The sequence below is a fragment of the Equus asinus genome, chromosome 8 (genome assembly GCF_041296235.1).
Source record: "Equus asinus isolate D_3611 breed Donkey chromosome 8, EquAss-T2T_v2, whole genome shotgun sequence".
NCBI classification, from domain to species: Eukaryota; Metazoa; Chordata; class Mammalia; order Perissodactyla; family Equidae; genus Equus; species Equus asinus.
The window spans coordinates 61,714,260-61,732,137 of NC_091797.1; the positions used below are offsets into that span (position 1 = coordinate 61,714,260).

Consider the following 17,878-nt stretch of genomic DNA (forward strand, 5'->3'; position numbering starts at 1 on the left):
TCCAAGGTTTTATCTTAGGAAGCTGGGGCTCGTTCAAGGGAACATCCTTCTCCCAACGGTCTCAGAGACTGAAACCATCAGACATCAACACCTAGCACACAAAAGCTTACCTGGTTCCTTCTGCCAATCCGATTTGGTCCTGGAGGCTTCGTGGGGGACTTGATGCTCTGGGGGCTCCCGCCATTCTCGGCAACCTTCCCTACACTCATTACTGCTGACATCATGGTGTTGACGGAAGACAAGTCTGAACCTTCCAAGCCAACGGGCGAACTTGACGTCATTGGGACAAGCGTTTAAGCTTCTAAGAAGCCTCTGCCATAGAACTGAAAATTGGAAATTGCCCATGTGATCACCAGAAAGTTTAGGCTTCTGTCAGAGCCAAGCGGCACTGGCCATGGCTGTCATAACTAACTGTAAGTCAGGTCAAAATGCCTAAAACCCTTCTTCCTCAGTTCCAGTTGACACTTGTGCCATAATGATTTAAGCTTTCATCTAAATGAAGTGTTGTCATACCAAAGACTAAACTTGCTGCCTTTCTGAGTATATGCCACCGACACAACTCACAAAGCCACCTGAGGCAGGTGTCTTTGTCTTTCCTAATCTTTCATTAGACAGAGAGTGGGAAAGGCTAAGCCAATAATCAGAAAGCCCAGGAGATGCCATGCGGCCAGAGCCCTTCTAATAACCTAACTCATTTACTTCTACGTGAATGTTCCAGACCTAACAACCAACGATGAGAATCTTCAGGTTTCACTTAACTTTACTGCTACAATACAGTGATTTTAATAGGAAGCCCAAATTGTATAAGACAATTGAGAAGCCAATCCTACCAGAATTGTAACCAAATTTCGAATCAGCATAAAAAAGATGTTTCTTAAAAGATACAAGTAGGTAATATACCTATACCCCAGAAAATGGACAGAAGAAAAACCAAGCCCCCACTGCCAATTACCTCCATTTTCTGCCCCAATTGATATACTATGAGATTTTCCCCTGCTATAGCTATCATCCACGTGGAGTAGGAAATGAGTCTGTTCACTTCTTTTTTTTCTTCTCTTAGTAAGTCTCGTTGACACTGGAAGGGAAGCAAAGGCAAAAAGATTCAGTGAATGTCTTTTCACTTAGTGAAGAAAAACTGAAACCATTTATTTGCCCTCATCTCAGACCACCGTATTCACGAGAATACAGGGAGCACAAATGAGAGGTGATTTCTAAGTCGTCTTCTTCTTCCAAAACCACATTCTGTGGTTGTTTTTCAACCTTAACTGATGTTCCCTACAGAGCTGTCACCCTCACTCCCAACAGCCAAAACGATTTTGCGGTATTTTACTTTCTGAAGCTCATATTTATACACATACACTGAATTTTCTTTCATACTCTACCCCAGTCCCTCACAAGGACTCCCAGACTCCCACTTGACCCACCTCCCACCTCTACCTAAAAGTGACCGAAGAAAAGGCGGTAAAGGAATTCACTAAAGGCTCATAGTCTAGAAGGTATTAGGTCAAACCTAAAAGGAACCTGCTAATATGAATAAAATGACTAAAGGAAAACTACAGCCATGGCCATGTCAAAATTTACTTCTGCCAGCCTTTTCTAGTTACAGTCCTTGCAAATGGAAGTACTATGGTTGTAAGTATGGCCAGAAATGAGTCTACAGGTAAACCTTTTCCCTCATTTTATCTGGGAAGATATTCTACAGCTAAAGCGCTGCCAGTAAGCCACATACCCTGTTATCCCACAGCATGCATTAATAAATTCTACAAGTCTACAACGGCAGCCTCAACTACAGCTCATTATCTCAGCAGCAAAATGAATGCTCAGGAACAACACCAGAAAGAACATGATTTCTTGTGGTTTTCTCCTTCCACTTTAGGGAACATGACCTAGGACATGACACATGGTAGCAGCCAGAGCAGCTATAAATGTGTCCTGCAGCAGAGCAGGAAAGGCCTGGGGATATGACTTTATTAAGTGAGCCTGCCATCAGCTGAGAATTCCCAAGCTAAAATCTTACCAAAAGGGCCAAAGAGAATCTCAGGAACAGTACTTTTCTTGTCAAGAGACAAACTGTGCCTTCCTTGTTAACAGACATTTTGAAGATAGGAACCTAATGGTTTTCCAGAGGGTAGTAAAAGGACTAACTACAGAAACATACAACTGAATACAACTGAGCCAGCCTCACCCCTCACATCTTCCCCATAAAGAGACGACAGCTATGTCTAGAATTAAAGAAAACATCAGGGGCTGGCCCCGTGGCCAAGTGGTTAAGTTCACATGCTTTGCTTTGGCGGCCCAGGGTTTCGCTGGTTCGGATCCTGGGCACGGACATGGCATCGCTCATCAGGCCATGCCGAGGTGGCATCCCACAAGCCACAACTAGAAGGACCCACAACTAAAACTATACAACTATGTACTGGGGGGCTTTGGGGAGAAAAAGGAAAAATAAAATCTTTAAAAAAAAAAAATCAAACTGCTGACTTTCCACGAAGTTTCCTGAAGCTAGACGACCATTTAAACTTATTAAAAACTGTGCTTCAACTTCCTGTTTTTAACTGTCTTTGAGAGTTTATTTGGGAGATTTCTCTCTAGGAAGAAACATGTGACCTAAGTATTAAGTATGCACACACGTAAGTGTGCACACATACACACGCCATTTTCTTGATGGATTTCTAACAAAAGTTTCATCAGTTCCCTAGAATTATTGTAATCAATCGGGATATAATTATTTGTTTGATTCAAATACGTGGATACCTTCAATACCAAAATCATCTTATTCTTTTAAATGCATTTCCCCCATAGTTTTAATGTACAGCAAATGATAAAATAGCTGACTAGAAATCTTCTTTATTGCAATTATGTCAGTAAAAAGAAAGTTAGTCTTTCTACCGATTTATAAGTCAGAGTTAAGAAGATGAGCTTACTTTTGTGCTATTATTACATTTAGAAAAGAAAAAGGTGATAGAATTGACTTAAATCTGGGAACAGGTTAAACACTTTTAGGACCAAATGTAAAATTATGTCACAAAAAATAGATTCTATCATTGAATAGGGAAAGAAAATGGAGAGGAGAGAAACAGACAATACAAAAATTAACAAACATATATTCACTAAACAGAGCCAAATTGCCAGTTAGGAAATTTTATCACAGTCACTATAACATCAAAGATACATTCTTGCAAACTACCTAAGTATCTTAAATGTACAATACCAGCAATTGTCACGATCGCTAATCAACATAAAGGCTGAAAACTGCAAGGGCCTATGCCAACTGGAAAAAGAGAAAAGTCATGGAAACTTGTTGTTTCCCATCTTGTCTGGACAGGAAGGCATTTGCTAAATTTATTTCCTGCTTTAGGATAAAGTGTAAAGTGTGACACTACTCACTGATGATGCCAAGATCACCTACATTTACTTCCTTTTCTTAGTTTAAGTGTAAGTAAACAGCAGTATTTTTTTAAGAGATTCTTCTCATCTCTGATCAGAAAGTGCAATTAACAAAATGAAATTTACAGCTACACGTTTCAAAAGAAGAACAGAGTCAACTGGACTCCTCCCTGAAAAGCTGTTTCAAAACCAACCCAAACCACCCCCTTGGAGCTATTACAAGATTTTACTCCAGTCTGCTCTTGTGTCTTATTCTTGAGTTCTCTCTCTGGGATGATGGAGCAGAGAAGAAGGCAAAGAATCTAGTGTGAAACACAATGTAGCTCATTGTTTCATGTTAGAAAAAAAAATCCACCTTAACATTAAGGTGCATCTGTGGGCTAATTTATCCAGAAGTCAATTGGCCAGTATTAGTCAAGTCTACCTAACCCACGCCTGACCCTGGACTGTACTGGGGCAATAACCCAACCATCTGATAATCCATTTCAGGGGGGGATGAAAGACAAGTTTAACAATTTAAGGTCCTTACAAAGCATATTTTTCTTTATGGATATTCATAGTCTTGGTATTTTCATTCTCTTCTTTGTTCCCTGACACTATCCTATTCAATAGCCCCACCATTGCAAATAATAATAATAATAATAATAAACAAAATAAAAACAAAAACCACTGGCCCTATTCTAATACAATCTCCAACTGGAACCAGAGAGGACTGGGAACCCTGATGAAGCTCTCAAAGTCACAGATATGAAAAGAAATGGTCGTCTTCATTGAATGGCCAAGTGGACTGGCCTAGTGTTTCAGGTTTTTTTGTGGGGGGAGATTAGCCCTGAGCTAACATCTGCTGCCAATTCTTCTCTTTTTGCTGAGGAAGACTGGCCCTGAGCTAACATCGTGCCCATCTTCCTCTACTTTTATACATGTGGGACGCCTGCCACAGCATAGCTTGCCAAGCGGTGCCATGTCCATACCCGGGATCTGAACTGGCAAACCCCGGGCCACTGAAGTGGAAGGTGCACACTTAATGGCTGCGCCACCAGGCCGGCCCCCATGGTGTTCCAGTTTTTACCAAACAGTCTGAATCTGGGGGTGGGAAGGGAGAAGCAGGCACTTGGGATGTCTTAAGCGTTGTTTCCTTGAGACATACACTAAGCACTCCTTCCGAAATTTCTCATCCCACACCTCAGGCCCATTAGATCAGGAAGAACTAGCCATACACAGTTACAATTTCACTGTGGTTGTGCATCAAAGCTTCTGAAGGATCTGGAGAAGAAGGAGGGCAACTCAAAGAGAATGTGGTGAGGGAGAGGAGGGGCCAGGAAGACTCAACACTCAGTGCTATTGTGACTCAAGGAAAGTCAATCATGTTTAACTGACCTGTTTTCTTCGTCTTATCAAGCTGGCCCTCCTTACTGAGGAGCTGGCGCTGGCCAGGCCCAAACGTGGGCGGGGTCACACCTCAAAGCCACCACCTCTGGAGCAGAGTCGGAGCAACCTACAAAAACGAGAAAATGTGACATTAAGAGGGAGTCAAGACCAGAAATGATCCTGTCTCTCCATTTTCTCCACTTAACACCACTCGGAATCACAAATTAAGGACAAGAGAACATTTGCTATCCCCTGTCTGCACTTATAAGTAAGCTTCCAGTTCCTACATTGATTCTACCCAGAGTCAGCTGAGCAAGAGGGACTAGAGTCAGGTGTCCCTTAGACAGACAGGAATCCCCAAAACACGCTCCAACAACGTAGACGGCAACATCACCCATGAATGCTTGGATCACTGGCTCCAGGTGGAGCTTTGAGCATCTGAATGGCATGCTAATAGCAGAGGCTGACGGACGCCAGGATAAGGGGGAGAGAAGAACAAGACAGCAATAAGTGCTGTCAAAGACAGACAGGAAAAAAGAAGAGAGCCGAAGAAAGTAAAAAATATGGAACTAAACAGTCCCTCAACGTAAAGGAGATATTATTACATCTTTTCCTGAATGATGAGGGAGTGTCCATAACACAGTTCAAAAAGGACCAAAGCAAATCTTTTCCTTTCTAGAGGGAAGATTACAGAAAATTTCTCAAACTACATACGGCCTTCAAGAGTTTGAGAAAGTCTGCTCTGGGGTGCCAGAGGCCTCAAATCCTGACCTGGGAGAAAGCTGTGTTTGGCCCTCTACAAAGTCAGAAAAAACCGGAAGGCAGCATTTCGCAGAGCTACAAGCCTCAGTCACATTCTCTCGGTCTCTGAAAACAGCATCCTGTAGCTAAACTGAAGAGTGCAAAACTGGGAGAAGACTAAAGAAGTGAAATAAACTGCCACGTGGACAAAACCTGTCAAGAAAGATTTGCATGGCGTTATTTTCTCATTTTTTATCCCCTTTCAGAGTGTCTGGAGGAAAGCTGCCCAATCATGTCACATACCCAGTTATCATCTTGAATCTTACTCACTTTGTCCACACACAGTTATTGAGCACTGAAGGCAGGCAAACCCCTGCTAGACCGGTCTGTTGGGGTGAGAAGGCCCCACCAACTCTTTCTATGAGAAGCAGCTCAACAATTTCTGACACTGTAAACAGTTTCTCACTCTTTATATCTCATTGGTTCAATTGCTCCATCATTTTTCTTTGCCCCTTTCTCTTTTGAAAAGTTCTTTGTATTTTGAATGAAGTATCAAGAAATAAGGAGAAACTCATAGAAACAGTGATCTCTTAAGCCTAGAGGAACCCTTATTACAACCCAGAAATTCTCAGTGTTTCTTGGTGGCAAGACCCTCCTTGAGGATCTGATGAAAATTATGGACCTTTCCATAGAGAAATGCACAGAACTCTACATCCAGCATTTTCCTTCAGCATCAAGAGGGTCAGGGACCCCAGAAGTTCATCCCAGGATAAGTAGGATAAAAATACTGGTTTTACTTGATATGGAAGCCACCTTCCTTTTAAACTATGAATCTAGTCAATTTTATTTAAAATTCCTATGAGGTTTCAGAAATGCACAGACAAAACATCCTTTCAGATTATCCCCATTCATCCAAACTTAAAAGATGCCTAAGGTGAAACTAAACACTAAAAAAAAAAAAAAAAGCAAAGTTTCCCTCTGTTATTTATTTTTTATTTAATGGCAAATTTTATTAGGAAGCCTGGAGAGAAAGAGCTCCATAGTTTTTTTTCCTAGAAACTGCCAAGATCTCCGAATAAGTAAAGTTAACTACAGTTCTATACACAGTTAATAAAAACACATCAGAAAGACAAGTCTCTGGAATTAAAATTTTTTCAGAATCTTACCAAGAATCTTATTAAAATTTGGACTCGCTCCTTCCCATCATTTAGAAAAGATACTGTGAGAAGTCCATCAAGTAATCTCCTCAATATACACGGGGAACCAAGGGGAAAAGAGGGCCAACCTGACAGACATGACCCTGAAGCTTCCATCCTCTGATCTTGGCTGTAAATGATTTGGATATTGAGAATATCTTGCAATGAAGCTGAGTAACAAGAGCCACTACCCTGCTTGTGTTGGTTCCACCAGGTCCGAAGGATTCACAGAACTCAGAGAGTGGAAAAGTACAGGACAGTTCCTGGAAGAAAATTCAAGATACCCCTTACTTCTATCACCACTGCCTCAGAAAAAGAAAGAAAGAAAGAAAAGACCAGTGAGGAGAGGCTGTGTCCTAGAATATGACTCCTGTAGGGGAAATGTGACAGAACATAGGCTGGGAAGTTGGAGGGGTGGGTCTCGGGGCTCCTGAGGGAAGATGCTGCATTTCTGCATTTGCATTCCCACACAAGCTCTGCCCAGATCCAGTGGAAGCAGGCTAACTTGAAGAGGGCAGAGGTCCATCACTGAGGATGAGGGGGAGGGGAAGATCAGCCCCCAGCCTTTGAGGAGATAAGCGACAATGCTATGCAAAGCCAGAAAGAAAAGATTAAGGAGCCCATCTCCAGGTCCAACAAGATAGCAAAGAAGAGATGAAAGATAAGAGGTAAGATGGTCTAGAAACAAAGCTTTCCAGCTTCTGAAAACGTGGAGGATTTGGAATGAAATCTAAAATCTGTCCTAAGGCCCCCAGGAAGGATAGGGGTAAGTTTTGATGCATGGGATGACAGTAGATGCCCCCAGACAATGTTACAGTGAGCTTTACAACACTGAACCAGGATAGGATAGGCACAGTGCAGAGCCTACACAGATGTCTGCTAATACTTGGGATGCTGGATCCACTGACTGGAACAGCCTAACTGGCTAGTTCTGGCCAACCCAAAACAGACTAAAATAGTCTGAGTTAAGAGGAGTTCAGATACTAAAATGCTCTGAGTTACCACAAAGCTTAACAAGCAGCAAGGAAGCAAGAACATCTCTGAAGGACAGCCTGAGGCAGAGAGGAACTATTCTTCCTCAGTCTTGGCTATGCCAGAGACAAAACCAAACCAGACTAGTGTCCCACCCGAGCAATGGCTGCTCTCCCCTGCCTGCAAAGCTCAGGGCAAAACCATCTCAATACCCAGGACAACCTCGCTAGTGCTCTGAAGGCTAAGACAGCTGTGATGACAGCTCTGAGTTCCAGGAAGTTGATGTGTTTCTCAGCTTAGGGTTCACTCTATGCCTTGGATAGGGTGGCAACCCGTGCAAGTCACCCTCCCTGCTCACTGGCACGGACCTTGGTCAACTGGAGAGAGCCTTGGAGTGTCACGTAGAGCATTCGAGCAGGCCTGGCACAATCAGGCACCATGAACTGCTCCAGCCAGTTCTGGATCTTCCCCCTTGGGTGAGGTGGGACCACTAAGCAGAGAGGGATGCACCCCTTGGCACAGACCACGTTCAAGACAGCAAGGTGCGGAGGGGACCCAAGACCACGTATGTGGGCCTCCCTGACTTGGGTTGTCTTCTGATTTCCACCTCAATACTACAGGAAGTGTTCAGACTTTTTAAATTGCTATTCAAAGCCCTCCATGCTCTGGCCTCAGTTTACCTTCTGGCCATCTTGCCCACCAGTCCCCACAGCTACCTCTCTGTTCAATTATTTCCCCTAGAACATCCACCTGGACTCCTCTCCCCATTCCATCCCTCAGGGGCCACTTTCCACATGCAGGTTTCCTGATTCCCACTCACCCAAGGCTCTTTGTTTCAAACTCTATCTCTGTAGTAGTAGTATTAGTAATAATAATAATAGTATTAATAGTAATAATAATGTTTTTGAACACTTCGTGCCACATACTAAGTGTATTATCTCATTTAATCCTCTATGAGGATCAGTCCCACTGTACAGATGAGAAAACTAAGAGTAGGGGTTATGTAACTTGCCCCCAAGATCAGGGTGGTAGAGCAAAGTGAATCCAGTTTTTAACCTCTGTTAAGTTTCTTTTGGACAAAATTTGCAACTCCTGGCACAGGGCTTGAGAGAATAGATGCACTCCCTCCGTCATGTTCTCTGACTTCTAACAATCATACTGAGTCACTTCTGCCCCGACAGATGGCTCAGCTCCTGGCCTCCCATGTCCGCCTGTTTCTAGGCAGGAAAAAGGAGCTCTCTCCTCCCATCTTTACCTCTGCCTTCCTCTCTCTAGCAGGAGGCTTGATTGGACTTCCACCTCAAACTAGAAAGTTCACTGCACAGGGCAAGAGTTTGCAACCACTCACTGCCCTTGTTGTATAAAGCAATGGGGAATGCCACGTCCTACACTCTTGTGTTCTAAAAGTAGCCAGCAAGCAGACTGGAGGGAAGCCACTCAGCTCTGCCTGAAATCCCAAACAGCCCAGTCCTGTCGGAATGGCTGGCTCAAACTGACCCACCGATGTAAACTCAAGCTCAGAAGTGACCTGTGTCCTCTGGGTCACTTCTGCTTCCATGGAAATTGAATGCAGACCTGGAGCAAGAGGAAGCTCTAGACAAGGGGGCCCACACTCTCAGGTCCTGAGTTCCAACAAGGTGTGTGTGTAGTAATGGGGGGGAGTGGGGGTAAGAGATAGACAGCATAGAGGGTGGGGAGTGAGTAGCCAGAACTGCACAGATCAAGAATTAAGCAAACACCATGCAAAGGAAATCTTACAGTCTAATCTAGTCAGCGAGAAGTTAACTACTACTGACCCTCCAAAACAGCCACCCCAAAGAGCAGTCCCTGTCCAGCAGCATCATGGACCTTTGTGAGAACTGCAGATTCTCAATATACATAAGTCACTACGTTGTACACCTTAAACTTACACAGTACTCTATGTCAATTATATCTCAATAAAACTGAAAGAAAAAAGAAATTCATATTCTCAGGCCCCACCCCAGAATTACAGCATCAGAAACTCCTCCGGGTGTGGGCCCTGCAGTCTTGCTAGCTCCCAGGGGATTCTGATTCAGCCTTGAGAACCAGAACTTGTCTTTATACAGGATTCTGAAAGAAGGGTGACACAAAACCAAGGATCTCCCTGAAAAACTTTCCTTCCATGAAGATTTGGAAGGAGCCACTGGTTTATCACACCCCCAGAGCAAAAATCCAGGTGCTAGAGCAGAGACTCAGATGCCAGTTCTAATTGAGCTTTACTTATCACAATAAAACAATAATAAATAAAGGGGAGGGGTTAAGATTAATCTATGAGGGCCTACTGAGCTTCCTCAGGAACAGGAATGGGTCAAATATGAGCTCCAGACAGGGCAGGGCCAGCCGGCAGTGCACAGGAAGCAAAACCACTCAGCCCGGGCCTCTACGTGGCTCTGGATCCTCAAAGCCATCTCTCCAGCAAAAAGCATTTCTCAAGCTTGTGTCACTAGTGGAAAAACTCCCTTGAGGGTGCCATGGGATGGTCTCTAATGCTGAGCCCTTCAGCCAGGATTTCTGATGGCTCTGGATACCCACATGGTCCCCCCAAATCTCTCCCCTTCTCTGCTGTTCCAGGGCAGTAAATGTACCACAAGAGGCGGGTGAGGAGGAAGAGTTAGGGAGAATGACCCCGAGGGAAGGCAGCCCTACAGCTCCCCTCACAGCCTCAGAACTAGTTCACTGTCTGCTGGAGCTGGTCCCTCAGTGGGACCCATGGATGAAAGAGAACTGAACGGAGATCATCCCTACAGCCTAGGCGTCTGTCCCTTACTGATTATGTTTCACGTACCCAGTGGCGACCAGGAATATCGCAGCTGATGCTACTTTTCAAAAGGAACATTCAGGGGGGGCTGGCCCCGTGGCCGAGTGGTTGAGTTCGCGCGCTCTGCTGCAGGCAGCCCAGGGTTTCGTTGGTTCGAATCCTGGGTGCAGACATGGCACTGCTCGTCAGACCACGCTGAGGCAGCGTCCCACATGCCACAGTTAGGGGAACCCACAACGAAGAATAGACAACTATGTACCCGGGGGCTTTGGGGAGAAAAAGGAAATAATAAAATCTTTAAAAAAAAAAAAAAAAGGAACATTCAGGGGCTGGTCCCATGGTGGAGTGGTTAAGTTCATGTGCTCCACTTCAGCGGCCTGGGGTTTATTGGTTTGGATCCTGGGCGTGGACATACACACTGCTCATCAAGTCATGCTGTGGCAGTGTCCCACATAGAAGAACTAGAATGACTTACAACTAGGATACATGATTATGTACTGGGGCTTTGGAGAGAAAAAAAAGAGGAAGATTGGCAACAGGTGTTAGCTCAGAGCCCATCTTCTTCAAAAATAGCAAAAAAAAAAAAAATACGCCATGAACATTCACACATTCACTGTTGTTAGGTAAGGGGACATCTTAATATTCAGTAAAGTGTGGGGGCAAGGAGGGGCTTAGGGCTGAGGGACCGCTTCTCTCTTAAAAATAAAAACCACTTGGATGTTTTAATTGTTACATTACATAGAATTTCAGCAGGGAGGCAAGTGTTGACTCGGAAGACAGGGTTCTTGCTTAACAAACTTATCTATGTGAGTCAGATTAAATTTACTATTTACAATATGAACTGCTGGAAAGGTGGAGAGATTTTTCTGGTACAGGCAAGATAAAACCATCCTATGGTACCCCATCGTTCTTCCTGCATCTCTCCACAGGGCTCTTGGCTTCTTTAGAGTGAGGAAATGGGACAAAGTCTTGATTATAAGCTTTTCTGTCGGTAAACAAGATTGTGAAGAAGCTGACTCCACTCCTTGCAGCCCTTCTCCAGGGAGCATGTCTTACTGACAGGATCTAACTACTGCCAGACTCATGAAGCCAAGACGCAGCTGCTACATAGCAGCCATTTGTTACCCAGGGCCCTGCTCTTCCAGGAGGGGCTACAGCGGCCCTCAGTACGTGGCCACGTCCCTCTCCCTAGGTGAGCCAGTCTTTTCTTAAACACTGTTTTTCTGCCTGGCCACCAGGATCTGGTATTTCATCACCTTCTTGCCCAACTTAGTAGAAACCTGTATGGTTCTCTACTCTGCCTGAGGAAGCCAGTGAGAAAGGGGGCAGGTGGCCAAGAAGGCCTGAATAAGGGAGCGCTCACACTGGGCAGAGGGTCCACAAGGCCCCCTCACCTACCCCAGGGGCAGGGCAGAGTCTTCTAGGCTTAGATGTGTCACTAAGAGTGCCCACCCTAAAAATCTGCTCTCCTGGCTTATCGGGAAAGGGTGGAGAGAGGCTTCCACATCACACCTTGGCTGAAGAATTTAAAAATAGAAAAGGATATTGCTTTAACAGAAAACAGGATTTAAATCAGAGTATGTCAGAAGTCTAGTATATATCCAATTACATGCCTTGCAGAGTACCCCTTCCCAGTAACTAGGGGGCATTAGCTATTTGTGACAAACTCTGGGCCAAAAAATGTGTTAGGCACTTTACACACATTTAATCCTTCCCCAAATCCCACAAGGTAATGATCAGATTATTTGCTGGATATTACACAGCTCTTAAGGGCAGGACCAAGATGCTAGCTAGGGGTTGTCTGACTCCAAAATTCTTGTACTTTCTGCTGCACCACAAAGAGGATCATTGAAAAACCATTCAGAGAAGGGTCATTAGCAAACCAGAGGACTAGGAGACCAAGTCCAGGGGAAAACAAGAAGTGGCTGAAGGAACCAGAGATGCTGAGCCCACTGAAGAGAAAGAACAGGAGACACAAGGTGGGCCGAAAACACCTAAAGGCCTGGCACGTGAAAGGGGGGCACACTCCCATGTGTTCACCACAGCAGGAACGACGTTTGGGTACAGGGCACAAAGAAGCCGGTCTGGAACTCCATAATTCTCTACACCAGAGCTTTGAACAACTAGAGCTGTCCACAGATGTCACAAGGCCCCAGGGGTAATGAGTTTGCTGCCCCTGTGAGTATTCATGCAGAGGGTGGATAACCATAACTCAGTCCTGCAGTGGGTGGTAACCAAATCAGATCATTCTTCTGACTTCCAGATTGTGTACTTCTAAGAGGACAGTCCCTTTTCCATAATACTGTAAGATTCAGAAGCACGCACCAGGAGAACAAACCACAGCAGTGTAACTTAAAGAGCATGCGATGTGGAGTCTTAAACCTTGGACTGGAAATTCAGCTTGCCACCAATGGAGCAACTTTAAGTTTCAGAGCCTCAGCTCTCTCATCTGGAAAATGAAGCTAATACTAGCTCTCCTTAACTTACAGTACAGAAATCAAAGGACTATTCATTAGAACACTGCAAATGGTATAGCAACCCCCAGTATGAGCTACTGATGCTATTTACCTCCCAACATTCCAGTCTATGTGGCTCCTGGGCTGGCTCTGCCCAGCTCCTCGATTCACCCACGGACCTCCCCTATTGCACTGCCAAAGCTTTGAGGGCAAGGGACAGTTTGATGACTTTTAAAACAAAATTCTGCTCCAGCTCCAAGATTAGTAACGAAATACAAATATAATTTAGCTTATGACAAATGCAATCCCACTGACAATAAGGAGCAGAACAGCTGCTGCCACACTTGCAATGCTGTTTGGCGCCCAGGAAACAAAACCGCCTCAGCTTCAGTTCCTGCTGAAACAAATCCTGGTCAGCTTCACATTTGCTTCATCAAGGAAGTCCTCACTGCTGGCTCCACAGGAACCTCACTCTTCCCCATATTCTCCATCACCTCCTCCCTCCCAGCTACAGAACCTGGACATACTATGGCTGACACTCAGCAACTTGTTCCAGACTCTCAGGCAACTGGACCCTAGTCAGTGGACTGCTCTGGACACTCCTCTGAAGTAGATCTCAGTGACTCCAGTCACATTTACAGCTTTGGGAAGGAAGCTGGGGTAAAGTTCAGTAGCAGTTTGTAGAGCGTTTTAGGCAATATCCTGCAACTCTTTCACAGGCTCTGAGGTTGTGGGGCTGGCTTTCCCAGCATGCTCAGTAAAGGGTTGGCAGCAGAGGCTGCAGAAACAGGATTCTCTACTTTTCCCCTGAGGAGGAGCTGGACGCAAGCTAACCACCCCAAGGGCAGGTGGTTAACCTAGGATCTAGGCTTCAGATTCCCAGAATGGAGTCTGTGCAGGACGACACCCCTTAAAAAACTAAAATTACTTTGTGGAAGATAAAAGTGCTGTTCGAAATGCTTCTACCCGACAGCTCAGAGAAGGCAGTGGAAGGAGGAGATCACATCTTTCCTTGCCCCCTGGAAAAGTGGTCAGCTGTGGTCGAAATTTCACAGTGGGTAATCAGACATTACAAACTGTCAGCTGAGAGTGACTGTGCTTGGTGAAATTACCATGCCCAAACGACCAGGAGCTCTGCCGGCCGCCCTCTGTGCCAAGTAACGGGTGACCTTTTTTTAACCTCTGTTTTGCCTTTAAGAAAATTATTCACCGTGCTGTATCTATGAAGAAAAACAAATACTCTGAGATATAAGTGGTTGATAAGTGTTTATCACAAGCCAACCAACCAAAAACACTAGGAAGAAAATGGTGTTTCTTAAAGTAAACTGAGTGAAACCCAAAAGCTATTACAGGGCAGGATGGGGCGCTGGGAGGGAGGTGGCGCAGGGGGCCGGTTTCTGCCCACCACCCCCAGCACTAAGGAGCAGAGGCACCTTGGAGGGAAGGTGGCGTGTCGGGGGGGATTAGAGCCATCCTGGAGCAAGTCTGACGCGCACAGTTCCTCTTGGCGTGTCTCCCCTAAGCCGCCGGGCGGTGATTAGTTCACGACAACTGCACTCCACCGGCTGTCTAATTGCGCTGCTGCTGCACCAACACAAAGGGCCGAGCCCCCCAGCCCAGCAGGGTCTGAAACAGCATAATGGGCCCAAAGCACACGGGTTCCTTTGGTCTGACTGAGCTCACATTCGCACTGACCACGCCGAGGCTCTTCGATGTGGGTTCACATTTCACAATCCCCACCCTGAAACAGACAAGCTCTTTGTAAGCTCCTAAACTTCTCCCCAAAGTTGCGAAGAACAGGAGGGAAAATCTAAAAGGGGAGATCAACACTAGTCTGACGGAACCCTTCTCTTAAACTCTCTCACACCTGCATGATAATTCAGCCAGCACTAGAAGAAAACCTGAGAGGAGACAGACACACAGCTGAGAAATCAAGGATACTGGGTACACCATCACTGTGCGCACGGGGTTGTTCTGTTCATCTGCTCAGTCCAAGCACAGCCTGACACTTCCACCAGTCCCAATGGGTCAGAGACCTCCCCAGGGAAAATCTCTGGAGCACAAAGATTTGGAAGGGCAAGCAGACACCAATTTAACTGAAGCAGTATGTAATGCAACATTTCCAGTCAAACGGACTCTGGGTTGAAAAAAGACGGGCCTCTACTAACATTTTCATGACATGAAAGTGTGTTCATGAAACCACGTCCTGCTTCTCAGATAGAGTTCCTTAACACACTTGCAATCATAAAGCTGAGGATCTCTTGCTCACCACCTCCATTTTACTTGAATGCCTGTGATAAAGGCACCTCCTGTTGTTCTAGAAGAACAACCCCACTCTTTCCTTTTATCTTCCCTTAACAGTTTGCCATCCAGTGATAGGAGGGGCCTCGCCTCCAACAGTCCGCACTTTTATCTCCTGCTGACCACGCAACAACACGGAGCACAGGGCTGGATTTCCTGCAGCTCGCCTGGAGGGGCTGTTTGGCTTGTTTAAATATTACCGGCCTCCAGAACCCTGGAACAATGCCCAATCAACACCTACCCGGCATCCATTTCAGCTCCAACTTTAAAAGCTTCCAAGTCCAACGTACCAGCACTCCCTGCACCTCAGTGTGGGAGAGCCTTGATGCTTCCAAGAAAGAGAACTCACTCTCTGGGCTCACATATATATTTGCTTTCTGCCTGCAGCAAACATGAGAACTATCTTCATCACAGTCCAGAAACCCCAGAAGTTAGTTAGAGTAGCTCAAGGTAAACTCTGAGTTTATACCACCATTATTAAAATAATTCAGTAGCATTTAATAACATCCTCTAACCACTGGAACACAGAGCAGCACACCATGTGCTTCCTTGGGTAAGCAAATGGCCTGTAATACATTGGCCCCCTCGTCTGCAGAGTGAGCACAGGCCATGATCTTTGAGTCCCTCCCAGGCCTAACTGTGTATGAGACTCAACCCTGCTGGGATGCCCGGGTGTTTTTACGTCGGGTCTCAAAAGCACTTCCACCTACCTAACACTATGAGCATTCCTGTGAATATCCAGCAACAAGAACAGCAGCAAACTCCACTCATTAGTGAATCAAGGTGTCTGTAGGATCATGTGCCACTAACAGCATGGGATGATGTGAGGGAGTTCCCACATCAGCGCACAGAGGACCCTGACTCCCTGTCATTCAAGGCCAGGAGTTCCACTTTCTTGGTATCACAACAGCATATGTGAAGTTAATGGGTTCAGAGGATGATAGGATCAGATGTTTAAAACAGTCCCCCAGAGTTCCTTTCTGGGCTGTAAGGAATCTTTCCAAAGTCAATTAAAGCAAAGAAAAACTCCCTTGCCTGAATATCTCTTAACCTTTTACAATCTCAGAGGTAAGAGGGCTAGGGAGGAGAAAGGAGACTGAGTGATAATAGTAGGCAAAGCCATGGGGAAAATGGTGGCAAACGAGAGACAGAAGCCAGGTTACAGATTAAATCCAGGACACCAACTTCTATGCCAACACTCCAAAACGAAGCTGGTATTTTTAGGATCTTTTTTTATGAGGCTAGATAGTAGAATGAAAAAAGGTGTGTAGAGAGCAGAGCAGCCATGCTGTCTTCATGCAAAATTGAGAACATTGCCTTCTGTGTGGCCCCTCTCCTATAGCCACAGGAGTCAGCCCTGCCGTTGGCCCATCTGAGCACAGGAGCCAGCTAACCGGTTCAGCCCCACCGGCCAAACGGCAAGCACTCTTCAACATCCTCAATTTCCTCCCAGCCATGAAGTCAGGAACAACCTGTACAGACAAAGAAAATAGAAAACTTGCGAAACAACGGCATCTACCGTGCTCACTGAATATGCCCGAGGAAATTTTTTCAAAGCTCTTTAAGATGCTTCATTATAATTCTGAAAAGAAAATACAGTCCACTACACCCAGGCAGGCACATGTTCACACAAACCGAATTTCATGCTCTGCCGGCCCCACAACTAAAATGCAGAAGTCAAAATATAACTCAAGAGAGTGGCCCCAGTTACTTAACAGATTTGGAATTGTAACTGACACCTTTCCATAAACTATATTATATTAGAGGCCAGTTATATCCTGGCATGTTCCCAATCTGGAAACAGAATTTTCCTAAGAAAAAAAAAAAAGGACTAACAGATTATATGACAATTTGCTACCTGTCTATGGTGCAAATGATGCTTGCAGGAAAGACAGAGATGTAAGAGAAAACTTTATCGTCTCTTTATTTCTTATAGTTAACCCCTAATGCTGTGCTCTGGGCAAGGCAAGAATAATCCTTTTATGGCTTTACCCACAAGAAACTACTAACTGTGGTGATAACTGTTTTTTACCCTACTAGGTTTTAGCCTACAAGATTCATTTAATGGCCTAGGAGTTTGGAAGACAGATATGTAAAGTAATTCTAGTTCCACTTACTTTACATGGAAATAGCACCATGCTATTTGTTCTAGTCAGGTATTCTGTACATCCCAGATTTATAGTCAAATATTGTTATTCCCATTCATAACATTACACAAATGCTTCTTTAATTTTTTTTAGCTTAGAGAAAGAGAAAACAAAAGGACCCACTGATCCATCAAAGTTGCCAGCCCTTAAAACTTTCACAGCTTCTTTGCACTTATCATGTCTATGGCTTCAGCCACCAAACAGGTTTCATTTAAAAACTAGGTCTCTTTAGTTTCCTGCAGTGTGAGTTCCAGGCTCACCCTTGCTCCTTTCAGTGTGCTTGAGCCAAAGCCTAGGAGAGTGCACAGAAAATATGCGTTCTCTGCTCAGGGTTAAAACGAGTTGCTTAAGACATTCTCTACTCTTTTTGTACCCCAGATGCAGGGCAAGATTCTCTATCAATGTGAAAACCTGAAATAGGATGATCATTCTCAGACATTAGTTTACTGATGTCCCAGATGTTAGAACCACCAACAGCTGGAAGACAGAGCCCCTGGCCTCAAAGGCTGGTACTTAGGCTGGAGAGGTAGA

The 17,878-nt window shown here is 45.0% G+C and overlaps 1 protein-coding gene across 10 annotated transcripts in view; it reads right to left on the reverse strand.

Moving 5' to 3' along the window:
* The window catches only part of RREB1 (ras responsive element binding protein 1), a 173,847-nt gene that overhangs the window by 65,079 nt on the left and 90,890 nt on the right, over positions 1-17,878 (reverse strand). For all 10 annotated transcript variants that reach the window (XM_044773291.2, XM_070515647.1, XM_070515643.1 and 7 more), the window contains 3 exons: positions 4,765-4,882; positions 953-1,075; positions 111-323 (listed from right to left, as the gene is read on the reverse strand). In XM_044773291.2, the coding sequence (XP_044629226.1) occupies positions 111-281 (171 nt within the window). In that variant the 5' untranslated portion in view covers positions 282-323; positions 953-1,075; positions 4,765-4,882. The remainder of the gene's footprint in view (positions 1-110; positions 324-952; positions 1,076-4,764; positions 4,883-17,878) is intronic.